The sequence below is a fragment of the Apteryx rowi genome, unplaced genomic scaffold (assembly GCF_003343035.1).
Source record: "Apteryx rowi isolate R43461 unplaced genomic scaffold, aptRow1 scaffold_137, whole genome shotgun sequence".
Taxonomy (NCBI): domain Eukaryota; kingdom Metazoa; phylum Chordata; class Aves; order Apterygiformes; family Apterygidae; genus Apteryx; species Apteryx rowi.
This window is the reverse complement of record NW_020447608.1, coordinates 921,541-944,770: the sequence shown is the minus strand read 5'-3', so window position 1 is coordinate 944,770 and position 23,230 is coordinate 921,541. Positions and strand designations below refer to the sequence as shown.

General features: G+C 38.2%; 1 protein-coding gene across 7 annotated transcripts in view; it reads right to left on the bottom strand.

Annotated features, from left to right (window-relative positions):
* Positions 1-11,064: 11,064 nt before the first annotated feature.
* CIPC (CLOCK interacting pacemaker) overlaps positions 11,065-23,230 on the bottom strand; it is a 12,576-nt gene continuing 410 nt past the window's right edge. For 2 of the 7 annotated variants that reach the window (XM_026057190.1, XM_026057184.1), the window contains exons 2-4: positions 20,339-20,513; positions 19,263-19,432; positions 11,065-15,816 (exon numbers count right to left, since the gene is read on the bottom strand). In XM_026057190.1, coding sequence (XP_025912975.1) covers positions 14,944-15,816; positions 19,263-19,432; positions 20,339-20,411 — 1,116 coding nt within the window. In that variant the 5' untranslated portion in view covers positions 20,412-20,513 and the 3' untranslated portion in view covers positions 11,065-14,943. Of the gene's footprint in view, positions 15,817-19,262; positions 19,433-20,338; positions 20,514-21,146; positions 21,222-21,958; positions 22,056-23,106; positions 23,197-23,230 lie in introns of those variants that run through there. The other 5 variants (XM_026057185.1, XR_003252102.1, XM_026057188.1 and 2 more) reach the window with 5 other exon arrangements.

The following is a 23,230-nucleotide window of genomic DNA, read 5'->3' as shown; positions in this document are numbered from 1 at the left end:
GCTGGCAAGTGATGTCAGAGCTCAGACAGGCCAGTCCCATAAGGCTTTGAAAGCCAGCATCTTCCAACCTCCCCAGATGTTTACAAATAAAAAAATACAAGCTCTTAAGTATTAGCGTCATCTGCTTTTTGTACAGTGCCTCATTTGACATGTAGGCAGACACCTTAACAGCAGTTCCAGAATTAAAAAAATCAATTGAAGACATGCAGAGCACGCAACTTCAGTTCACTTACAAACTGGCAAAGGAGTGAATGACAGTAGCAAACACTGCATGTGAAAAAGAATTACTTTGAGATCAATGGAGATGGGAAAGTTTCATCCATCTGCTACCAATTTTTTACATGTTGCTGTTAATCTATTTTGACCTTTAACAGTTACCAGCTTAAATTTCCTATGATTACTGTACATCCACAGGCTTAGGGGAGTGCATAGCTTCTGGCACCTTTTTCAGTTGTTTTGCCCAGTGTATCTTTATCACCAGTCCTAGATTATTATCATGCCTGACTGGAAAAATTCCATTAGATGTCAGACCAGCCTTTCAGCTGCTAATGCTGCATAAGCAGAGGTGAAGACATGAACCTGTGTATCATCATTTTCTGAAAATACTATAGTTTGGTGGCCATCACTACACCCTGAAGGGTCTTATACCTGCACTGAGCAATGGGGTTAACACAGTGGACCTCACATGAGAATGCCCTAGGAATTAGCAAGCAACTGCTAAGTGCAGCTTTTTCCTGAAGGCTGTTATTAAGGAATGATATTTTCAGCCAGAACCGCTGGAGATCACAGATGAGCTTTATGGCCAGTGATAGAAAAAAACAGTGGACGCATCCAGCATCATCAGCCAGGACCCTTAATGGTTTGTGACTGCGTGGAGGACACTGTTAACCAGTACAACATGAGCAGTTTTTGTAGGTCCAAATGTGATTTGCCAAAGTCAAGCAGATCCAAAAACTCCAGATGCTATGAAAGGTGCTTTGACAAAAATTTCTAAATAACATCAAATTTTCCTAAAGGAGAAAGCATTTCACTAGACAAGAACCAGCTAGCAGTCAATGATAAGATCAATGTTTTGAGCAATGGAAGTTCCTTCAAGGCTTGGAGAAACTGTCCCTCTAATATACTGACAACTTTCATAAGGAGATACCAGTTCTTTATTAGTCTTCACTGAGAGCTTGATTATTCAAGGTTGTCACTAGATCTTCTCCCAAAATCTCCAGTGCCCAGTTAAATAAAAGTGGTTCATACAACTGTGTGTCCTTCCAGCAGCATGTATTGATACTATGAATTTCTTCTCCAGAGAACACCTGTAACACTCAGTGAGAAGGATTTGACTGAGACAGCTTTGATTAAACAAGCTGTTTATTATGCTAAACAAAACTTGATTGAAATTTTGCAAGTGTTATTGTGAGGACAATCAATTTTTCCCTTTTCTTCGTGCAAATCCACACCACAGTGTATAAAAATGTTTTGGATCCATCTATTTGTTTCTCTAAACTAGTAAGCACGAGACTGCAATTTTACCAGTGCTCTAGACATCTTCCTTTATATTTAAATTGTCACTAATCATCCAAGAAACAAACCAATCTGTGAATATGAAGCCGTGAAAGAAGGAACAAGGAAACAAAGCGGCTAACTGCAGAAAACAAAAAGTGGTAGCAAAGTACAAAGCCATCAGCCATATGGTTCATGAAGACCTAAAATCTCTTTAAAAACCTCTGGAAACTCCTGAGCCTCCATTAACTTCTGAAGATTAAACAAAAAACTAATATATTTCTCATCCCAAGAGAAAGCTGAACTTTCAAACCAAACTGCAAGATCCAATTGCTGACTCCAAGTATTTGATCTTAGCTCTCAGGTCTGAAGCATATTCTGGGTTATGAATTCAGCCCACAGCCACCTCAGATCACCCCATCGCTTCAGGGTAGTTATGCAATGTGAAACTGTTCAGAAATTTGTCTATATAAACAATGCAACTGGCAAGCAGTCAGCCTAGGCAGAGCCAATGCCCTGCAGCAAGAAATGCCATCAGAGATGCCATCAGGTCAGAAAGGAATTTTACTGTCCAGGCTGTCAACTGCACACTAAAAATCCCTAGCCCAAGCATGGATCTTATACGTAACAGAAATTTTCTATCAGAGCCAGGTTTGGTGTAGAAGAACTCCTGTAATTAGGTTGGAGGCAAACACCACATCTCTCCCTTGATAATCTCTCTTTGACTGTATGCACTAAGCACTCATTTTGAACCAATTTGGCCAGACGTGGCCCACATCATCCAACCAGCTATTAGCATCTTGTGGGAAAGGACTAATTTAAGAGGAAGGTTTATTAGAGTATAARTTATGTTGAAGGGAGAAGAGTAGAAAAGTGAGTAATATGTGAAGGAGTGTGCCAATCCAGTCTACAAATTAAAGCATGATGTTGGACAAACTAAATACGAGCCTGCAGAAAAAAAAGGCATCACTTCAGACTGCATGTGAAGATGAACTTGGAATAAAAAAATTATAAAACTTTTCTATGGTGCTCTGATGCAATAAAGACATAGAATATTATATTCAGCTCTGCCTTCATTAGTCAAGCAGACTGAGTTCACAGAAAAGCCATAAATTATTAAGAAGCTGAAAAATGGATTTGTAAGAGGAAGAAATGGTTATATTTGCCCAGTTTAGGTAATTACAACCAAAGTGAATGTGAGGAAAATGTGATGACAATCTAATATGTATATATTGGAGGATGGGAGAAATAATTCTCTGGATTGGATAAACAGTCAGTAACTGGAAATAAAGAGTTCAATTTAAGAAAAGGAAATCACAAGTTAAAATTTCAGGAGATACTTCCAAATAGCAGTTCTTTCACTATTAAACTGTAGGATAAGCTTACACTGGAAAAGCTGGAATCTTCATGACTAGCAAGCTGTAAACTGAAGAGAGTAAAATGCAGTGGATAGGGAACAACCTGATATTGCTAGAACAGCRGGAAAAAATAAACTAGAGAAGCTGCCACTTTTTACCAAGACAACTAAAGCCACAGGTAATACCAAGTATATAACTTAAGTCAAGAGGGAGCCAGATACTGATCTTACTCAGCTGGAATTTCTTTATATGGTTATGACACTTTTCTATTCTGAGTTGCACTTCATGCCATCTCAGGTGGGTTGAAAATATTAGTACCATAGGGTTTTATTCAATGGAAGTAAATTGAAATACAAATAATTGGTCAAATAAAATAATTTTATATAGGTGGTATGTGTTGAAAGAGGCATAAAACACAGTGTTTTGGTCTTCTTTTTATAAGCGTGGGATTAGAGCATGATTCCCATATAGCTTCTGTTTGTAAATGCTACAACTACTACTGACAGAAGGCAGAAAACTTAACAATTTTACATTCCTAAAGTATTTTTCCATTCAGTAACAAGTTATAATAATCTTTCTCAGCATTTCAATATGACTAAGAGATATCCAAACTTCTTGTGTTGTTAGCCTCTTTCACCCTTTCAAGCACTTCCAGAATGACCACTGTGTATGTAGGTAGACTGAGGAAAACGTGTCTATATTTCCATCTAATCCGTATTTTCTTTCCCTCAGAATGAACTGTTAGGTATGCTAAGTCCTCATAATACCATTTTGAGACAGTGAGAAACACCACCAATTCAGAATCTCTGGAAATATTGGGGACATTAAAGACAAGTTACATAAATACATGCAAACTGAGATGTAATAATAGATTTAAGACCACTTTCTAATAATTCTGAAATTGTTTTAGGGGGTTCTTTCTTCCCTTCTCTACTCTTGCTCCCTCTCCCTCCAAATCTAAGAGAGGGAAATACTTTTCATAAAACATAACAGGTCATTTGGAAAAAACATAGGTGGAAGAAATGGGACACTATCTCAGTATCTGGAAAACACTAAGGAGGAGAAAGTAGCCATTTCATTAGCTCAGTTATTATTATTCATGAATCAACCAGAATGACTTTTCATGCTTATTTGATAAAATTTACTTACTGAAACCCCAGTGGAAATCTAACCAATACATAATTTATGTTTCCATCCAAGCCCAAAATCAAGGATTACACTGAAGTCAAAGTGTTAAGAGGCTCTATGGATTTTCAATCCCCATAGGCATTAGAAGCATCACTCTGGTGATCAGAAGTTTCTAGTGCTACATCACAAAAAGTAATCCCTTTGCAGTTAAGTAGCTAAATGTCAGATCCTCCTAACAAATGTGAATTTGGGGTGGAATGTTAAATCACTTGGGTAACATAGGTGCATAAGTAGCAAGACTGTGTTCCTGCAGTTTCTTCCAGACATACAAAAATTCCACTCATTAATGCATTATAAATTACAGTGCTATCTGAGAGAATTACAAATATGTAAACTGTCTCAAAAATCAAGTCCTTATAAAAACAAATCCTGTTCCCTGCCCCTTTTCACCTCAGGCTTTGACAAATCCATGCGTTTCTCTAGCAAAATTTTGCAAAGTGTGTAAATACATATAAACAAGCAGGACAGAAAGTACATGGATGAAGAGACAGTAACGAAAATACGTTCAGTCCTGCTAGCTGCAGAGCACTGTAGCTCAATCTAGGAAAAAAGATTTAAACATATGTTTAGCTTCAAGCATAGACATAGTCCCGTTAACTACAGTTGAACTACTCACATGCTTAATTTTAGTCACATGTTTCTGAGCTGTGTTGATTAGGCTACGTTACTCGATGTCTTCCAGGACTGCAATCAGCATATTTTTTTGATTTCAAATATAGTAACTTTTTAGATATGAAAGCATAACACAAGATAAGCCCCACGGCTTTTGACCCCAGTTTCATATGTTGCATTACCACTGTGTCATGAACAGGCTTACAAGCTGAAGAGGAAAGGGACATGTGGGAACATAAAATAATACACGTGTAGGCAAGACAGATGTCTGCTTATACCGCAAAGGTTTTTATGTCTGCAACACAGCCAGCTAACACTCTCTCCATTCCTCTAGCCTTATCAGCCATGAGATATTTACAAAATTTTCCCTGTATAGAGAGAGATGATGAGTTTGAAGTCCCCTATATCTTTTCCTGCCAGTTTCACAAACTGTAAGGAACCTGCATCTAYACTAACTTGTGGAATTATACTAGGGGCAATTAACCCAGTGAGTGAACAGCTTCATTTATTCAAATGAAACAAAATGAAAGTTAGTATAACGGCATAGACATTCAACCTTAAGAAAATCCAGTGCCAGACCCATGACAACTCACAGCCATGACTTGTAGTAAATGCCAGTATTGAAATTCTCATGTGAGAAGCTTAAAGTACTTCATAATAGGGAGCAAGTGTTGTTTTTCTCATTTTACAGCTGAGAAGATCAAAGTGTCTTGCCCAAGGAGAGACAAGGAGCAGAGCCTGGGGCCATCTCAATTCCAACCATATGTTATTGTTTAAATTATTACATGCAGCAGCAGCAATGTGGGTGCCAAGTGCTTTTGAGCTGGGTGCAATTTGCAGGATTAAAGCCATGAACATAGACCTAGAGCATATTCTTTGGCCAGAGGGGAACGGGGAAATAGCAAGCACTCAATGAGGGCAGCAAGTCAGTTATCTCTACCATGAAGATACATTTCAGCTTGTACATCTAGATCAAATGGGAAAAAGTAATCATCATAGTTAAAAATACAGTGTTCAGATTTCTAATGAGAAGCCTGGAAAACAGGTTTAGGACATTATGTATGTGGTTAGCTACCTTAAAATGTATTTTCATGCATCTGTGAGAAAATCCTTCATAACATTTCTGTTCAGTATCCTTTTTCTTTCTACCTTTGTTCCTCTTCTCCTTTACTAACAGCTGTCGCCTACTCACATATAAATTTCATGGAATTTTCTTCATCTTTTTTCCACTTTCATCTCCTCAAATTGCTGAGATTTTAGGTGTCAGCCATATGGCCACCAGTTACTCTCTCAAAGTTCTCCTATTTTATCTTCTACCTGATGTGATTGTTTAGGCTAGGAAAAAGGGAGGAAAAATTACAGTGCATTGAGAACAGTGTATGATTTAAAACATACATTTTGTCATGTTAAGAAAATACTGTACATCAATTGCAATTACTAAAACAAGATTGAGAGCAGACATTACACATCAGAAAAAAATCACATGTAAATCAAGATCTTCTATGAGATTAAAGAGACCAGACCAAACCTCAAAAAAATAAAAAAAMCCCAAAGCATATGTTAGACATGTCACTGCTAATGATACAACCTGTTGGACATTAAGTGTGAACATAATTGCCAATATCAATTTCATGCAATTATGAGCACTCAGGTTAAAGCAGTTCTGACCTGAAGCTTGGATACCATGGAAATGCATGGGAAGAATTCAGGAAGAGTTGAGTGTTGCTATATTTGGTCTCCTTCCAAATAGAAATAATGTCAGGCAAATAGAGGCTTATTTTTAATCACATTTATATTTTCAAAGGGGCCTAACATGAATGCAGTAGCCCATTTACTCAAAAATGATGCGGAACTGATCTTACATTAAAACAGGATGTGAAAAGGGAATTATCCAAGCATTCCCAAAGTTAAGCTAAGTTTTGGAGAACAAAGGATCATTTTCCTCCCTTCTTCACATTAATGTGAGATGCTGCCAGTGGTCTACAATTATCATCATTATTTTTAAGAAGTAGTAGTGAATCCTTACAGGGTTACTGAATGCTTGGTTGTTACTGCACTAGCTGCCAGTACAGTTAGATGTAGTAATCATACAGGTACTCCCCTAAGGTGTTCATCCATGGGAAAACAGATACTTTAACAGAATGGAACAGGAAAAGTGATACTGAGAAGTAATCTCACCCCCAGTAACTCACGATCTTTATTTTATTGGAGTTCATGTGCTTCCACTCACCCAATTAAGCCCACTGATAAACTAACCATCTTTACATCAGATGGCCTTAGTGTCTCAGATTTATAGGTGTTTAGGTGCTGGAGAAGCAAGGGAACTTGAGGGGAAAAAAAAAAAAAAAAAAAAAAAGGCCTTAGTAACTCCAATAATGCTTAATGCTTCCTATAGTGTTACCGGCTCCAGTGTCAGGCAGAGGCGGTACATCATTCTGTTTCCTCTAACACCACTGTTTTAAGCCTCTCTGGGGAAAAAAAAATGAACACGGCAACATTTTTGATGTGCAGGGAAGTCTCATCTCTCTGTATCCCAGCCTTTCAAAGAAATAGATCATTTGGCTTCGGCTGCGTGGCATACGTTCAGAAAGCTAAGCTTTACCTGGAACCATTAGAAACCAGCAAAGGCCATTGGTATATCCATGCACCAACATCTCACTCTGAATGGCATCACCTCTCTGTGACTAATGTGTTGCTGCCACAGACCACATGCACTAGCACGTTAGACCCTCTGGGCAGTTCACCTCTCTGCTTCTGTTCCACCTTGGACTGGCCACGGCTCGTATTATATCTCTGGTAGTTTTTCAGTGTTCAGGTGATAATCTTCAAGCTCAGAGTTGCCTTACTTGTGCAATTAGTGTGGAAATAAATGTTTTCAAACTTTTAGGCTATTTCGCATGCAATTGATGTCAGCAACCCACATTCAGAGTGCTCTCAGAAAGCATTATCCTGTAAGTATGCTGCAAGCTAATTCCACAGTCAGTGATGGGATATTGAACAGTGAGATGGGATAGTGAATTTCAATTTGATGAAAAGATTATCCTTTCCTGAATTCTGACCATATTTGGACATGTTGCATAACACCATCATTTACATGGGTGACAACACTTGAAGAAAATAAAAGGTACAAAAGAAAGCACTTTAAGGATTGGAATGCAAGCAATTAGCTTGGATAGGACACAGATTTTGTGACCCTGCAATATTTCATGTATTGTTATATATGCATCCAGCAGCTAATACTGATAGTCTACTCATCCTCAGATTGGTCCCTTGTTATCTGTAAATTATGTCTTTCACTGAAGGTCACAATCCCTCTTCTCCATGGTAAGCAATGCTCTAATTCTTGCGGTCTGTTTTGGTGTGTCATGGCTGTGACTTCCTCCCTTTCATCCAAGATTCTGCTGTCCTGACCACTCATCCTGAGACTTGGGAACACCATGATCATACCAAAACTGACTCAAGTGAATTTCATTTTGTAGCAAGTAAAGATTCACTTTATTTATTTAAGTACATTTGAAAAACTACTAGTGACACTGCTGTTAGCTTCTGGCTGGAAAGTGATATCAGCATGAAACAATGAATAGGCATTAACATTCACTCTGGGTAAAATGGCTTTCCTAGTGTCTACTCACATTTCACACTCTCCACACTAAACACTGCTCATCTCACAGAATAATCATTCCATTGAGTTCTTTGCCTCTGGCAAATACAGAACAAATTCTATCTGGTACAGCAATACTTTCTACCAAACAACCCCCCCCCCCTTTTTTTTTTTTTTAAATTAGAAGTTTTAGGGACATCAACATGAAAAAATGGTATTTGCATTTGCTGAGCTAAGTATTCTCTGAGGAGATGCTGTTTCATCTTCACTTACTCAGGAGCTCTCTGTTAGTCTCTTCCTGTATCACAGAAGATGGAGCAGTTCTGGCTGCCTATAGGAGATTCTGCTTCATCAGCATGAGGTGATGGGACCACTCATCAAAGCTGGGGTCCTCCTTCCTGTACAGACAACCCAAAACAATCCAGAACAAGGGGAAGAGGGTAAAGGAAAATATCTTCCCCATCCCCACAGTCCTCAGAATATTTCCACAGTGTTTGAGGCTCACCAAAAAATGAATGCTACGACTAATGCTGTAAAACACTAAGCTTCCAGCCAAAATACATTTTCATTTCCAATAAAAACATGGGAGTTTTCCATTGAAAACATATAAATTTTCCAAACAGTCCTATCTATTAAAAAACAATAAACACTGGTTTTCTGTCCTGGAAGTTGTCTGCTATTGGATTTCTCTGTCCTGGTAAATTTAAGTGTCCTATAAGAAAACTTACTATTGTTATGGAAAAAGGTAAAATTGCCTAAGTGGGCATGGTGAGAGGCATTCCAGCTTCATTAAACTAACTCAGTTAATTTAATCACAATAAAAACAAGAAGAGAACAATCCTCTTTTGGCCCTGAAAAGCCCCACTTCCTCCATTTCTTAGAATTAGTTAGTTGCAAAAGAAATCTTCATGCTGGTACTGCTSTATTACAAGATGGAAATTACAGAGCTGCACTACAGAATGGCAAAAGCATTTCACAAAAATTTCTGTTGAGTGATTAGAAAAAAAGCCAGATGTATTCCTCTCATATCATGATAACAGCTTGATTTCTACTTCAAACAGTAATTTGGGACATTTTAAACAAGTTATTAAACATTCTTAAGTCAGCAAGTCTGAACAAATTGTGTGAAATGCATTAAAACTATGGTTTCTCATTGTATAGAAACCCATCAAATTATCTTCTAGTGTCATCCTAAGATGAGCATAAAATTGGTTCTCGATCTTAACGTTATTTAACATTATTCTTAATAATTGGAATAAAACATAAAATTACTGATAAAAACTACAGGTGACAAAATCTGGAGAGGGGAAGCAGGCCGAAAGGAATCAGTCTGATCACTTATCAAAACCGATTTGTCTTGTTTTCTGGTTGCAAACTGTGTTCAAAAGAGTGTGGAAATATACTTACTGGACAGTGGTCCACTAACCTCAGAAGCAGCAGATCCAAAGATGATTTAGACTTCCAWTCTGATGCCAGGGCCAAGATTGCTATAAAAATGAGGCAAGAGTAGCAGTAGGAAGGGTTAGATATTCTAGAGATCTTTTAGCAATCTTGTTTTGCTTTGAGCATTTGTGGTCCAATTAAAAAATGCAATTAAATAATTTAAAAGGATCCAAAGAAGAGTCCTGCAGATGAATAAAGGATGGAAAAGAACTAAGAGCTTAATCAGTTACTTTAACAAAGAAAGCTGAGGAATGACTTGCTCAGTTTATAAATGCCTACAGTGAAAACAGCGATGTCACAGCATGCAATTCAGTTTAGCAGACAAAAGGCAAAAGATCCAACAGCTGGATACTGAAAGCAGACAAATTCAGGCTTAATAGAAGAGGCACATTTTTAACAATTTGGGTGGATTCTTCATCACTAGGAGTTTTCAAATCAAGACTGGGTTTCTTCTAAATACATGCTTTATTTCAAACAAGAATTTGAGGATGTCTCAGAAACTGTGCTCTAYGAGAGAGCAGACTAAACACTCAGTGGTTTCTTTCTGCCTTCAGAATCAGATTACAAGAATTTACTTTGGAAAAGTTATGTCTGTCTCATGGACATACCTTAAAGCAGGGATTAGAATCTTCCCTTAAAAAGGGATTAGAATTTACATATGCTTCGAATCATGCAATACAGTTGTGGGCTACACAACTGCATTACATAGCTCAGCATATACCCCTGCCTGAAAGGTGGCATCATCTAGACACAGCCAGAGTGTAACACTGTAGGAATGCCCTCCACCCCATTTCTGTGACAGGAATCATCAGAAAGCAAACTATAGCAGCCAGCTACACTTACCTTAGTGAATGACAAACTTTGCCTGCCAGGAGATGCGTCAGCCCAAGTCTGGGTGGGGTTCTGCTCCCTTTGGGCTGTTCAAGTCACACAAGGAAAGAAAAACATGACAGACAGTGCACCTGAAAGCAGCAATCTGCCTTTTCGGCTTCAGTAAAATAAGGGTGAATAGGCCTGACATCATGCAGACAGACTTCATGAAAGCTAGCCAGAAGACAGTGAGATGATCTTGGTGGAAAATTTCCTTCTGGAATTGTACCCATATCCTTTAGGAATAAAAGATTTACAAACACTGAGATTCCCATTCCAGAATAAAAAGACTTCAACTGAAGGCACTCATTTTGAATGTTAAACAATTAGATTCAAGTTCTTGCTCTGTCTGATTCAAAGAAAGAACTTTAACCAGAATCTCCTGCATCTTAGCATGGGATCTCCATCCACAAGGCTTCTGGGCATTCTGGGAACGACTGACTAGTTCTCACTGTAAATTTGATCTTTAAACAAAGAAAAGACCATGAAGAGACCGAAACATTTTGAAAAATGTGTTTTACTGAGAAGTTGTTATACAGATTTAGTTGAGAATGTCCTCCTTCAAGAGAAAGGGTAGAATTTTTCACTCAGAAATAATTCTTTCAGTAGCCAAGATACCTATATCCTCACCTCACAATGTAAAACTGCATATCTGGCTGACAGGATTAAGATACAGTGTAGGAGTTTACTTTGCACAGACTGTGAGCGTGATGTACAGTCATCACACAAAGATAACAGTTAAGAGATGGAAAAATTCTTCCAGGTTGTCATGACAGATCTATGGCAATGGTCACCCACTATAATTTATTTTTAGTTTTCTGTATAGCCCACCTTTATTTTGTGCTTCTCCTAGAAAACCTTTAATTCATACATAGGTCACTGTTGAAGTTCACTTGACTGTTAAAGCTCACATGACACTCTTCACAGAGTTGTATCATACCATCGCTTTTTCATTTGCAGTCTCCCACTTTTCTTGTGGCGTTGTATGTAAAGCATGCTTTGGGATTGAGGACTCTGCAGTGTAACAACATTAGAATAAGCCACATACTTTTCAAGTATATACTTTATTTCATTCATATTTCATAGTCTATTCCTGTAAAATTTTAGCAAAAAGGTCATGTTCTGTAATGGAGTTCTTAGACTACTGTATTCAGAGTTGGCAATGGACTGAAATGTACAGAAAATGTTTACATTCCAACTAGAGCAGTAGAATTAAAAAAAATACATTGTAAGAGTAATCAAAAATACCAACATCTATTAAAACTTAATAGAAGAACAGGATTCTGTCTGACCCATCAAGCTACCCTGTCTTCTAGTTGTCAGCAGCAACTGAAGCCACAGCATGCAATCTGAAAGACTTTTCAGACCAGTACAGTTGTGTCCAGGCTAGCTTGTTAACGCAAAGGTCAAACAAAAATCTGTAAGTTCAGTGCTTACAGGTTTCCAATCAAAGAGGCTAATGTTTCTCCTCAGMTCTGTTAGGCCACTTCCAGATCCTGTTCAGGGTCAGGATCTATTCTGGTCCTAATCTAGTCAACTAATTCTCTCAACACAGCTCCAAGCTAACCCATTTTATTTATTTGCTGCCAATAAAGCTCTTATTGTTTAAAGCTTTAACAGGGCTTCCAAGAATAAAGGCAGCTAAGAGAAACTGAACAAAAAGGTATTTGAAGACATACCTATCATTAAGGTCCTTCAACATCCTTCATTATAAATGTTGCATCAAGATTTGTAATTACTTAGGGATATGTTCCCTAAGGGGTCCCAGATTTATAATAGCTCTACATTGGATTTTTCTAGTTTGGTAAATACTGGACTGATGCCCAGTAACAGATTTCTAACCCCAGCTGCTGGACTTCATTCACAGTTTTATTGAATATATATTTATACAAATTACACCAGCTGGAAAGGCCCATCAGCTATAAGCTCACCCACTTCAGCCCACCCTTAGTGCTGTCAGGGGAAAGAATACATGTGGGCTATGAGTGATTCCTGTCAGCTAGAGTCCCCATACGTCGGAGAACAGTATAGCCTGCAAGGCCAGCTTTGCTTTCCCTTTGCTTTATCAGAGCAAAGAAAAACAGATACCCTAAATGTTTTTCAACACCTCATCTCTAGGCCTATTGCAGGTATCTGATCAAGGCAACTGTCTCCTACCATTTCCTCTCCTTCCTGTAAGGAGATCAGAAGAAACACTCCTGCCTTTCGGACACCTTTCACTAATAGCCCAAGGTACTGTCACATCTGTCCTGCCAAATGCCATTCAGTGCAGAGACATCACATCCAAAAGAGCAAGATCAGATATGGGCAACATTACACTGTAGTAAGCTGCCTTCTGGCTTCTCTGGTCAGATTTTGATATTGCTGTGCTGTGAATTATGAGATGTCTATAATCCATAATAGTAGCAGGTGTATTTAAAAACTCATGACAGGGCACAGCCCACGAAAAGTTTAACTGAATTCATGTACTGCTCTAATCTTCAGCAGGTGGGCAGGATAGCATGAAAGGCATTGCTATTAGCTTGCTACTGCTCAACTAGGGGTTTAGGGCAAATCCTGCTATGAAATTTCTCTTAGGCCCACAGCTAGTGCAAATATGACTCACATTTCTCCTCTTCTTGAGGCATGTATGGAACTTCTGTTCATGAGTCTAAAAAGGTGATCAAAAGGGAAATCCCCTTTTACAGTTTCTCTAATGCACATATTTTAGGAAGACTACAAAAACATTCTCAAAGGTCTTTTGCAATATTAATTCCTGACAGCCTCAGAAAAATGAAAGGGTCTAATCACAAATTAGCATGAAGAGATTCATTCTACTTTCAGGTTTCTTAAGAAACTGAAACAAATGATGGAGATGTCAGAGCATCAAAATATTTGGTCACCTAGGCTGCACAATTTTTTGAAAACATTTCAAGCAAAAAGGAACACACTGATCGTATCACCATAAAAAACCAGATTCCTTATCCTTCTTAGAGAAAGACATTCTAAGTCTTCTTAMACACACTGCCTCTGAAAAAAAACCTTCAGATTGGAAGGACTGACATATAGTTAAGTGTCTAAATAAACCGAAATGAAATAAATGTCTGTAGAACAGCTTTTGCAACATGACCGCTGTGGATCTCTACTAGTAAGGCCTAACTTCTTATGCACACTGTGGCTATATTTCAAGGCAAGCAGACTATGAATGATATAAATTTAAGTGAAGGAGAATATTTTTGAAAAATTCAAATTCAGATAGATCAAATTTTTAAGAAGATTAACCAAACTGACATTTCTTTCCTTCTTTCTTTTAAAAACAGATGCACTCATCTGATTTCTCTAAATAAAAAAGAGAGGGAAGGGAGATGGGAGAAGGACCTGTTTCACCACAGGCCAGTATACTCCTTTTCTCTTCACCTCTCTCCATTTTTTACACTTAGCAAGCTGATTTCACAGCAAAAAAAGGAGTCTTGTAAGCTAAAGAGACATAGATTAAATAATGTTTAACTAGGCTTGCCAAATTTATCCTGGTGAATGAACACCTTCTTGTACCATATTAAAAACTTACTGCAGTCCTTYAAATAACAACAGTCAATGTTTAATCTATTAGCTACCAAAAAAAAAATCCAAAGCCACTTGCTTAGTGCACTTGCTAGTCATTAATGGGTAGGGCAAATAAAATATGGCTTTGAAACAAACACTTCCAGTGCCAGCCTCATGATTTTCATACACTTCGTTTTACAGATTTAAATCAAAAATAGACTCATAGACACAAGACGTTTCAGATGGGTCCTAAGACACTCATTGCTTTGGTCAAAGTCTGCAATGAATACAGAATGCTGCTTCAGCACAAGCAGATCTCCACTAATTCAAAAGTGTTACAAACCCAAAAGAAAGACTCTCTGCTACAACAAAGGACAGTGAATCAGTCTAAAGGTATCACCCCACCAACCTTTTTCCCCTCCTCACTCCAACTCCCTTCATCTACTTGCAACTGATGATGGCCCAATATTGGGGCCTGTCCTGCTGTCTCATTCTCAAAATCGGTCATCTGAAGACAGGAATGGAAAGATGCTTGCTTGAAGAATATTGCAAATGACTGTCTTTTCACAGCATGAATGGGAACATGCTAGCAGAGCACATCTAAGCTTCCCAAGTCCAAGGAAGTACACAGAGTTAACAAGGAGTTCAAGGTTACACTGAAGCAGTAGTACCCATTCTGTCAAGATCCCACCTGCTATTCCAGTCCCATAACTGACTCTGAAGACAAGCTGTTAAYGGCATGTCACTTTGCAAGTTAGTTTTTAAGTCTCAGACTCAGAAAATGCTCAAGTAAAAGCTTGAGACAAGAAATCTGAGGCACAGGAATAACTTGAACAACAGCTATGTACCATTTTACTACATACTGGGATAAGTGGAATCTTCAGTGCTGCTATCAGACTTATCTGATCCTGTCAGAGATGCTTCTAGCTCTGCCCAAGACTGTGGAGCATTGTTCTTTATTGCCTCTATGAAAAGTTGCGTTTGGTGCTTTAGCCGATCCAGCTCAGCTTGAGTGACCTGGTTCTGATGAATGAGCTCCTTGGTTTTTAAGGTAATCTCCAGCAATCCTGACCTACGTAGCACAACCAGTGTATTCTGAAAGCGTCTGCACTTGCTTTGCTGTTGTAAGAGCAGCTCAGGGGTAGTGCAAATCTCCTCTGGTACCAATGGTGGGCTCCACACTGCAGACTGCATCATATGCTGTGCTGTAGTCTCAGGAGGGGTGTACTTTGTTGCCTGCAGGGTTCCAAAAGGCAAAAGGGGAGCCAGACCTGGGACTTTCTGTGTGTCAGTGGAAATACGATGAAAACTGGGAAGACCTGACACTTTTCCATTTGTCATCAGAGTTGAAGAACTTTGCTGGTTAGAATCCTGAGCAGACTTAAAGCTAACTGGTAGGTGGGCAAAAGGACCAGTGGGAAAACCCATGCTCCTTGACAGGGGAGAAGTCTCCATCTTGGCTGCTTCTGTGCAGAGGCGTTTATGGCAATTGGTTTCCTCACCTTCCTCTAGATCCAAGGAGTGATCTCTTTTGCAGGGCTGTGGTGCTATTTTGGGATAAGACTTCAGGATAGGCAGGTAATTAGCAGAGTCACTTCTCTTTTTCCCAACAGGGTGAGGGTTAATGGGAGGTGGGATTGGTGGGTGAAGAAACACTAGCTGAGGCTGAGCTGGAATCACTTCAAAGGATGGCTGGACAGTCCAAGACTGGAGCTGTGATGAACTCCCCTGGAAAGCACAAATGAGGAAACATGGAATTATTATAACTACATGGTAGAAAAGGAGAAAAAAACCTCAAACAAAACAGATGATCTGTGTCAGTCCTTCACAATATTTGATACACACACTTCATTATAATGCATTTTGAACAGGTTTCCATCAAACTCATCTTTCCTTCCTCTGAAAACAGAATATAGCTCTAGAATCAAGGCCATAATCCATAATCCATTTATTATGTAAAGCAGAAACATTTAAAAACAATTACATTTGAATTTGTACATGTGAGGATTAAAGTGTATGCTTACATTCTACAATGCTGGTGTAGAATTATTACCAGACTTGGGGTAGAACAAGTGCACAGAAACCTTGAAAAATAACCACAACACTCAGTTATGGAATATTTTAATTGACTCAAAGAAATGCTGCACAGACATTTTAAGAACGATTCAAACTTCCTCTCTTTTGAAAGACAGCAACTCTAAACCTGTCATTTCTGTTCTTATAGCAAGCTTTTGAAATTGTTATTTAAAATAGATGACAGCTGCTTAGAAAGTCTTGCAGTCTTAAATACAATACACAGTTTCAATAAATTTAAAAGCATGAAGTTGAAGAAAAATGCTGAATATCAACCAGCCCAAGCAGAGCAGCCTGTTGTAAGCTTAGAGAAATTTAATTTCACACCTTTGGTAATACAGGGTGCATCGATAAGCCTTAAAAGCATTATATTTCAAGAAAAATGACTGAGCTTCTAGTCCTCCCTACGAGTCACATTCTTCAATGTAAGTGGACAGATCAATTTTACAAGATGTTACCTCCTCCTTCAATATATTACTAGGGATTGTCATCAGATCTCCTGGCTGATAAGTATGCCTGCTTTTTTCCAACCATATCAAATGGTCTAGTAAGAGATACTTTCTTCCTGAAAAAAAGTCTTACTTCTTGTATATTTAAGGCATCACCACYACAATTATACTAATAGAATCATAACATACTGTCAGCTGTTTCTCTAATTCCTAAAGCTTACTACTTAGAATGCTGCTGATAGGCTTGATAAAGGTACAGTTTTTAGCTAGCACTGAGACATTTTATTATTTCTGGCACTATACTGACTCATCTAAAACCCATCTCCGTTTCCCCAGTCTTATAGATTTTAAGCTGGCAAATAATAAAATGTTTTGCTGAAGTCCATTCCCCCCAGCAAAGGGCTAAAACTCATCAAAAGTAGATATGATCAACTGATTAACATACTGAGACTTGGAGATGAGATTCAGTTACCTACTCTGACACAGATCTGATTCCTTTGGTTCAGTGGGCAAGATGCTTATGGAATAGGGGTACAGAACAACAACCTGTGAAATGTTAGTATTATTTCCTTCTTTCACAGAAGCAAGGACAAACATATTTAGAAGAACAGTAGCTGGAGACTTTAGGAGTGGTACAGTAAATAAATACTTCAGCTGCGTAAACAGAGAACAGAACATGCAGTCTTAAGGAGAAAACTTTGGATCAGAAGTTCTCGTCTACTGTACATTTGCATGGTACCTAGGCACAGCAGAGCCCCAAACTTGTTGAAAAAGTGTTGTGATAACAGTGTAACCAAGCTGTTTGTCTTGCTCTTGTTTTTCCTTTCTCTGCTATCCATCTTCTTCTCCTTTCCACTCACGTTGTGTTCTGCTCTCTTTCTCCTACCCAGCATCTCATTTGAAGATACATTTATTCTATTAATTCTGTCTTTTTCTTTTTTTTTTCCTTTTTTTTTTTTTTTAAAGCTTACAATCTGCGGTTATCAGTGTCACTCGTCTACAATACCTTCCTACATATTAAGGACTTTTACAAGACTAATAGAAACCTTGCAACAAAGTTTATTATGTTTCAGAAAGTTAATCCCAGCTTGCTTTTTATTAACATTGTTGTTAGCTGTTTACACTCTGAAATCAGAGCAGCAAGTAAGCATTATTGTGCTGGATCACCGCGGTTCAGCAACCACTGTCATGCAAAACCAAAACAGAAGGATAATGCTGATTGAAATCGCAACTGGAATGAATAAACAGCAGTAACTGGGAATGTTGCATTATTTTTTGGTGCAGTGAGCCCAACTGAGCACTGTGTTGAAAAGACCATTTTAAAAAGATGTCCAATGTGACTACCTGGGGTAACTACGCCTAATAGAAAAGGGCAGATGCACACTTCATTATCATTCTGATCTAGACTTGCTGCTTTTGTTTACTGCAGTAAACATTCTTCAGTTTAACATGACTGCAACATGATCTACAGTTTAATATCAGACTACCATGGGAATCAGTGTTCCACTTTTAAGCTCCAGTTCGAAGACTATCAGTAGGTGAAGCTTGCCCATTCTCTACCAAATGTACCTTCAGCAGCTGTTTATAGAGTTTGTCCACACATCTGGGGACCTGGCTATAAACAAAATTTGTTTCTTGTCAAGATAAAGCACAACACAAATCAGAACTGTCTCCCCCACACATGCATAATCTGCCACATACTAACAGAAACCCATCTCTCTGTTAGCACTGATGCACTAACAATATTGAGTTCAATCAGTTTTGCCTGTTGTTGTAATAGATTCAAAAAAAAAAAAAAGAATTAGGGCCTATATCCTTCCCACCCCACTGCATTCGCTGAAGTACTCTGGTCAGAAAAAAAGGCTGAAGAACTATTACTTTGCTCACAAAATATGAGCAAGTACAGAGCAAGAGGTCTTAAAATAAGACAATACTTTGGATTTGTACCTCTCTCATCTTCTGTTGAAGCTATTTTAAATGTTTTAAGTGTCTTATAGATATGCTACAGGAGCAACAAACAWCATGATGTTAGAAGATCTAGTTAGGGAATACGTAATTGTTACAACATGAGCCATCACATGTAATTAAAAGAAACAACTATTGAAGTAAAAATACTATAGCCAAGTTTAGACAGAGATTTAAATTTTTTCATTTATAATATTTTGGATTAGGGTTTCCCATTGCATATAAAACACTTCTAGGACTTAAGAACTAGCAAGCAAAATGAATCACATGACTTTATTGTTTAAGCTCTCTAGCATCTAAGTACACAAAAAGAAAACACCAGCTTTCAAAAGGAGAAATATATTCATATTAAGTTTTTTGGCTTGATCTCTGGTGCTATTTACACAGCATTCTATAAGATCTATTTTGGGTGGGTCCCTTTGAGACAAAGAGGTTTAGCAGATGTAGTAGAACAACTACATTTCCCATTGTTCCATTTTAGTGATTTTAGCYGCCCTTCAAAAGGGCAGGCTCTCAGTAACAGAACTTTGAGTCACCAGTTACTTTCTGTACTGCAACTGTAACAACTTGCATCATTCTTTCTGAAAGGAAAATAGTAAAAAAAAAAAAAGAAAACAAAAAAACAAAAACCCCCACTTCTTTTCTGAAGAACATGTAGTGTTTTCCAATATATTATTTCTTCCCTACCTGTTTAACTAGCACATTTTTCATTACGACCATAGGAGAAAGTGCAGGAAAGGAACTGTTTGTAGTCATTGGGCATGGCCAAGGCCCATCCTCTGTGTTCCAACACAGTGTGTTTAGCACGTCCTCCGAGTCCATCTGCTCCATAGCACTTGGGCACTCTGAGCTTCCATCTGCCAGGGGTAGAATGTGACTGTTAGTTGTTTTRCACGCAGTATGCCTGCTAACTTCTTTCAGTTCTATTGTTCTGCTCCTGTTCAGTCAAGTCACAAAGAATAMTAAAGTCTAATTCTAAAATATCATTAAAATTAGCCACACTATGACAGCTGTCAAATGCCCTTTAATAAAAGACTTTGTATTTCAGGCCAGTTCTTATGCAGATGCTTGCTCCCAAGCAAACTTTCTGTTCCTTTGCATTTAATCTCCAAGGGCCTGCATACTAGCATTAGAACAACTCTACAGCCAGATGCAGGAAAGAATTACAAGATTCTGCATTGCTATAGTCATAGTCTGTGCTGCAGTCATTGTGTCTTAAAATCTCTTGTCTACAAACCCAGGAAGTCAGGTATCTCTCACAAAAGCATTTTTATCTTTTAAAGGCAATCTTTGCATAGTTTTGTTGAGTATTAAGATGGAACACTGCTTCTACATTTTATTGATGTTATAAAAATTACTTTCTAGTTTATCAGGCTCTACTGATGATCTGGTTGTATCCTAAGAGACATTAGACAGCATAATGCAGTAGTTCATTCATCACTGCAATGAACTAGAAGTGATCTTTCCACTCCTGCTTCTACACTCTGAAATATGAGATTCATCTATTAATTTCTTTATTAGGCATATTTTAAACTCTCATGCCATTCAAAATTCACAGGATGATCTTTGTAACTACATAAAGCTCCCCTCCAAAAATTTTGATGGTAGGATGATTTTTCAACCTGTACTGTGCACAAACGGGCTTCCAACAAACCAGATACAAGCAGCAAGGGTCTAAAGAGAGACAGACTTGTCAAATGTTACCAACAAAAGCAATCTCTGAGCAAGATAACAGAAAGAAAGGAAACAGTCTTTTTCTAAACCTGAGTATCCGGAGTCCTTGTCAGACTCAGCTGCTGCCATGCTGAAGCGATGGTTCAATCTCTTCATTTGCATCACTTTGCCCAATAGTTCCTTGAGGCTCTCAATAGGTGACTATTTTCTCTCCATGCCTCCACAATGCTGGAGGCAGTTTTCAACACCTTTTTCATTGAGGAGCTATAAAAATAGTTAGAAACAGGAAGTGACTTCCCCTGAATCCAAAGAAGAAAGTTTCACCAGAATAAGATTACAGAGAAGGTTATGTTTGCCCTCAGAGTAATCTGGTTATCARAGGTTTGTTAGACTTGATAAGCAATCTGGTTCTATTAAACTCTCAGCTTCACATTTGCTATCTTTATCATACAGTTAGGTTAGCAAGGGGCTGCCAATAAAACCACTGTCTATTCCCTGCAAAACTCTCAATGCATGTTTAATAACCCATTAGAGAGTGGATAAGATAGGCAACAATCCTTTGTATCAACCGATACATTACTACATAAAACTTTCTGCACTGATGCTTTCCATCTGCTCAGGTTGATTTTTTTTAAGTGTCCAGAAAATTTCTATGATCCAATCTTTCAGTCCCCTGCACCAAGTACAAGGAAAGAATATCATATTAGACACGGATGTTGAGTTTTTAAGGGCAGCTTCAAAGAAAAAACTATGGCATAGGAAGGAAGAAATTAATTGAAGCAGAAATACGGTACAAATCTTCTATAATTCATTTTTACTACTGCTGTGAAAACCAATAAATCAAAGGTATTTTAGAAGTACTAAAGATACGGATGTGGTAGAAGAGCTAGAATTCACCTGCTCGGCTTCTTTCTTCAGTGGCTGAGCAAGTCAGAGCAGACAGCACAGGTCAGCCAATCTTTATGAATTTACCTGAAGTAGAATTGTTCCATACTTAAAATTACTGAGTAGTTTCTGATAGATTCATCCAGAAAGCACACACTGCACAAGTAACTTCTAACTCTATTAAGGATTCTACCAGACAAGCTAAAAATTCCTTATTGTGCACATAAAAGTTGGGAAATAGGAATATAATTTCTTGTATTGAACTGTCAAAAATGTAATGCCTAGTTCTACTTGATTGCTCTGAAGTTCAGGACCATGGGTGACCAAGATAAAATAGCAGTTATCAAGCATACATTTGTTATCTGTAATTAAATCAATAATCCTTTAAGTGAAGTGGGACAGTTGTGTATTTTAAGGTTTTTTTTACATTGCTAGTGAATTAATTGAAGACCTTTCAGAAGTAGAAGCATCTCAAGTGATTCAAAGAATAAGATGTAGATAAAAAATTAATGCATTAGAGACATTTCTCTATCCAAAAAGGCAAAACAAACTAAAAGCTAAAAGCTATTCATAAAAAAAAATTTGCTCAAGAATTAAGGTTGCTCAGGCCATATCTGTCTTATAAACGTAGCTATCCTGGATAGATACTGCATCCCCAAACAGGTCAGCTGTGCTGGGGAAACCCCATACCATAAATACAGCTGAACCGCAAAGCTCTGCTTTTGCTAGTTTGTTTCACTCTCAGAGTGAGGTATATCTCSAGATCAGAGAACGTGCTGGGGCTAGGGAAATCCTTATTGCTAAATGTGCAACACATACTATACCYGCAAAGCACTCCTAGCTGGAGGTATGGCCTTAGAAATGCCTCTTCTTTCCATACTCTTTCAGAATGAGAATGCTGGAAGGCTAAAAAGCTAAAAGCTATGAAAACCAGAAAAACGTATAGTTACATTATGGCCTTCCATACCACGTACTCTTCACAACCTTCAGCTGCTTCCTAAGGTCTAGGCAGACTCTAACAAGGCAGAATAAAGTTTCTGCTTTTCTTAAAGAAGGTAGCTCAGACTTTGGCTACCTGAAAGATGACAGGATGAACCACAGAAACTAGGTCTAATACTATTTGTAGAAATTACTTTCCTCTAAAACAATCCTTTAAAATTGTGGTTCACGTTAGAACTATAAATTTAACTACAGGAACTCTGGAGTCCACATAATAGTCAGACCAGCAGTCCACTAATGGTGGTATCCAGTGCTAGATACTTCAAAGGATATTGCAGCAGACATTCTGGAACAATCTACCCCAAAAGATGAGCTTCTTCTTAAAATTAGAATTGTTAGAATTCTGCTCAAGTTCTTGAGACTTGACACCTCCAGGAATGAAGCCTGCACATTAGGTAACAGTACTAAGATGCTAGTATTACTGTCTGTAAAACTACAAGACAGACAGAATAATGCTCAACAAAAAAGAACTTCTTCAGTATTTCACCTCATTTCTGCTTTTTATCTCCAGTCACATCTGCTGATGTGGTAACAGAGACAGAGCCAACTATACTAGACCAATGTCTGGACTGGGCCAGAGCTATCCTGCTCTGTGTCCCATTAACAGAAGCATTTGATAAAGTCTTATCAAAGAATTTTGATTTCTGATGAGGAAATCCAGTAAGAAAAGTATATATTTGTATCATAGATTAAGTTACTGACACTTATATGTTTTAAGCAGCAAGCATTTTAACTGGATTAAAAAATATAAACCCTGCTTCACCATCTCTTATCACTAACAGAGCAGTTCTAATTGAATACTCATGGTACAGACAGGTTTAAGTGGAAGGTGAGGTTTAAGTCCCTCCCTTAGTTACTTATCCCTCTCCAAAACAAATAGTTTTTTAAAGAAAGGGGTATGTACCGATAATAATCTCTAAAGAGCAGAACTAAAACAGAACGTGGGCTAGAAATAAGCAAAATAAGAACGCACCATTTGTCAGCCTTGCATTTTAGGAAGGATTGGCACAGCTTTTCCCCCTTAAGAAAAAAACGGAACGAACCCCGGAAGGGCCGCCCCGGCGGGGCCGCCGCGGCCGCGGGGCAGCTGCTCGGCC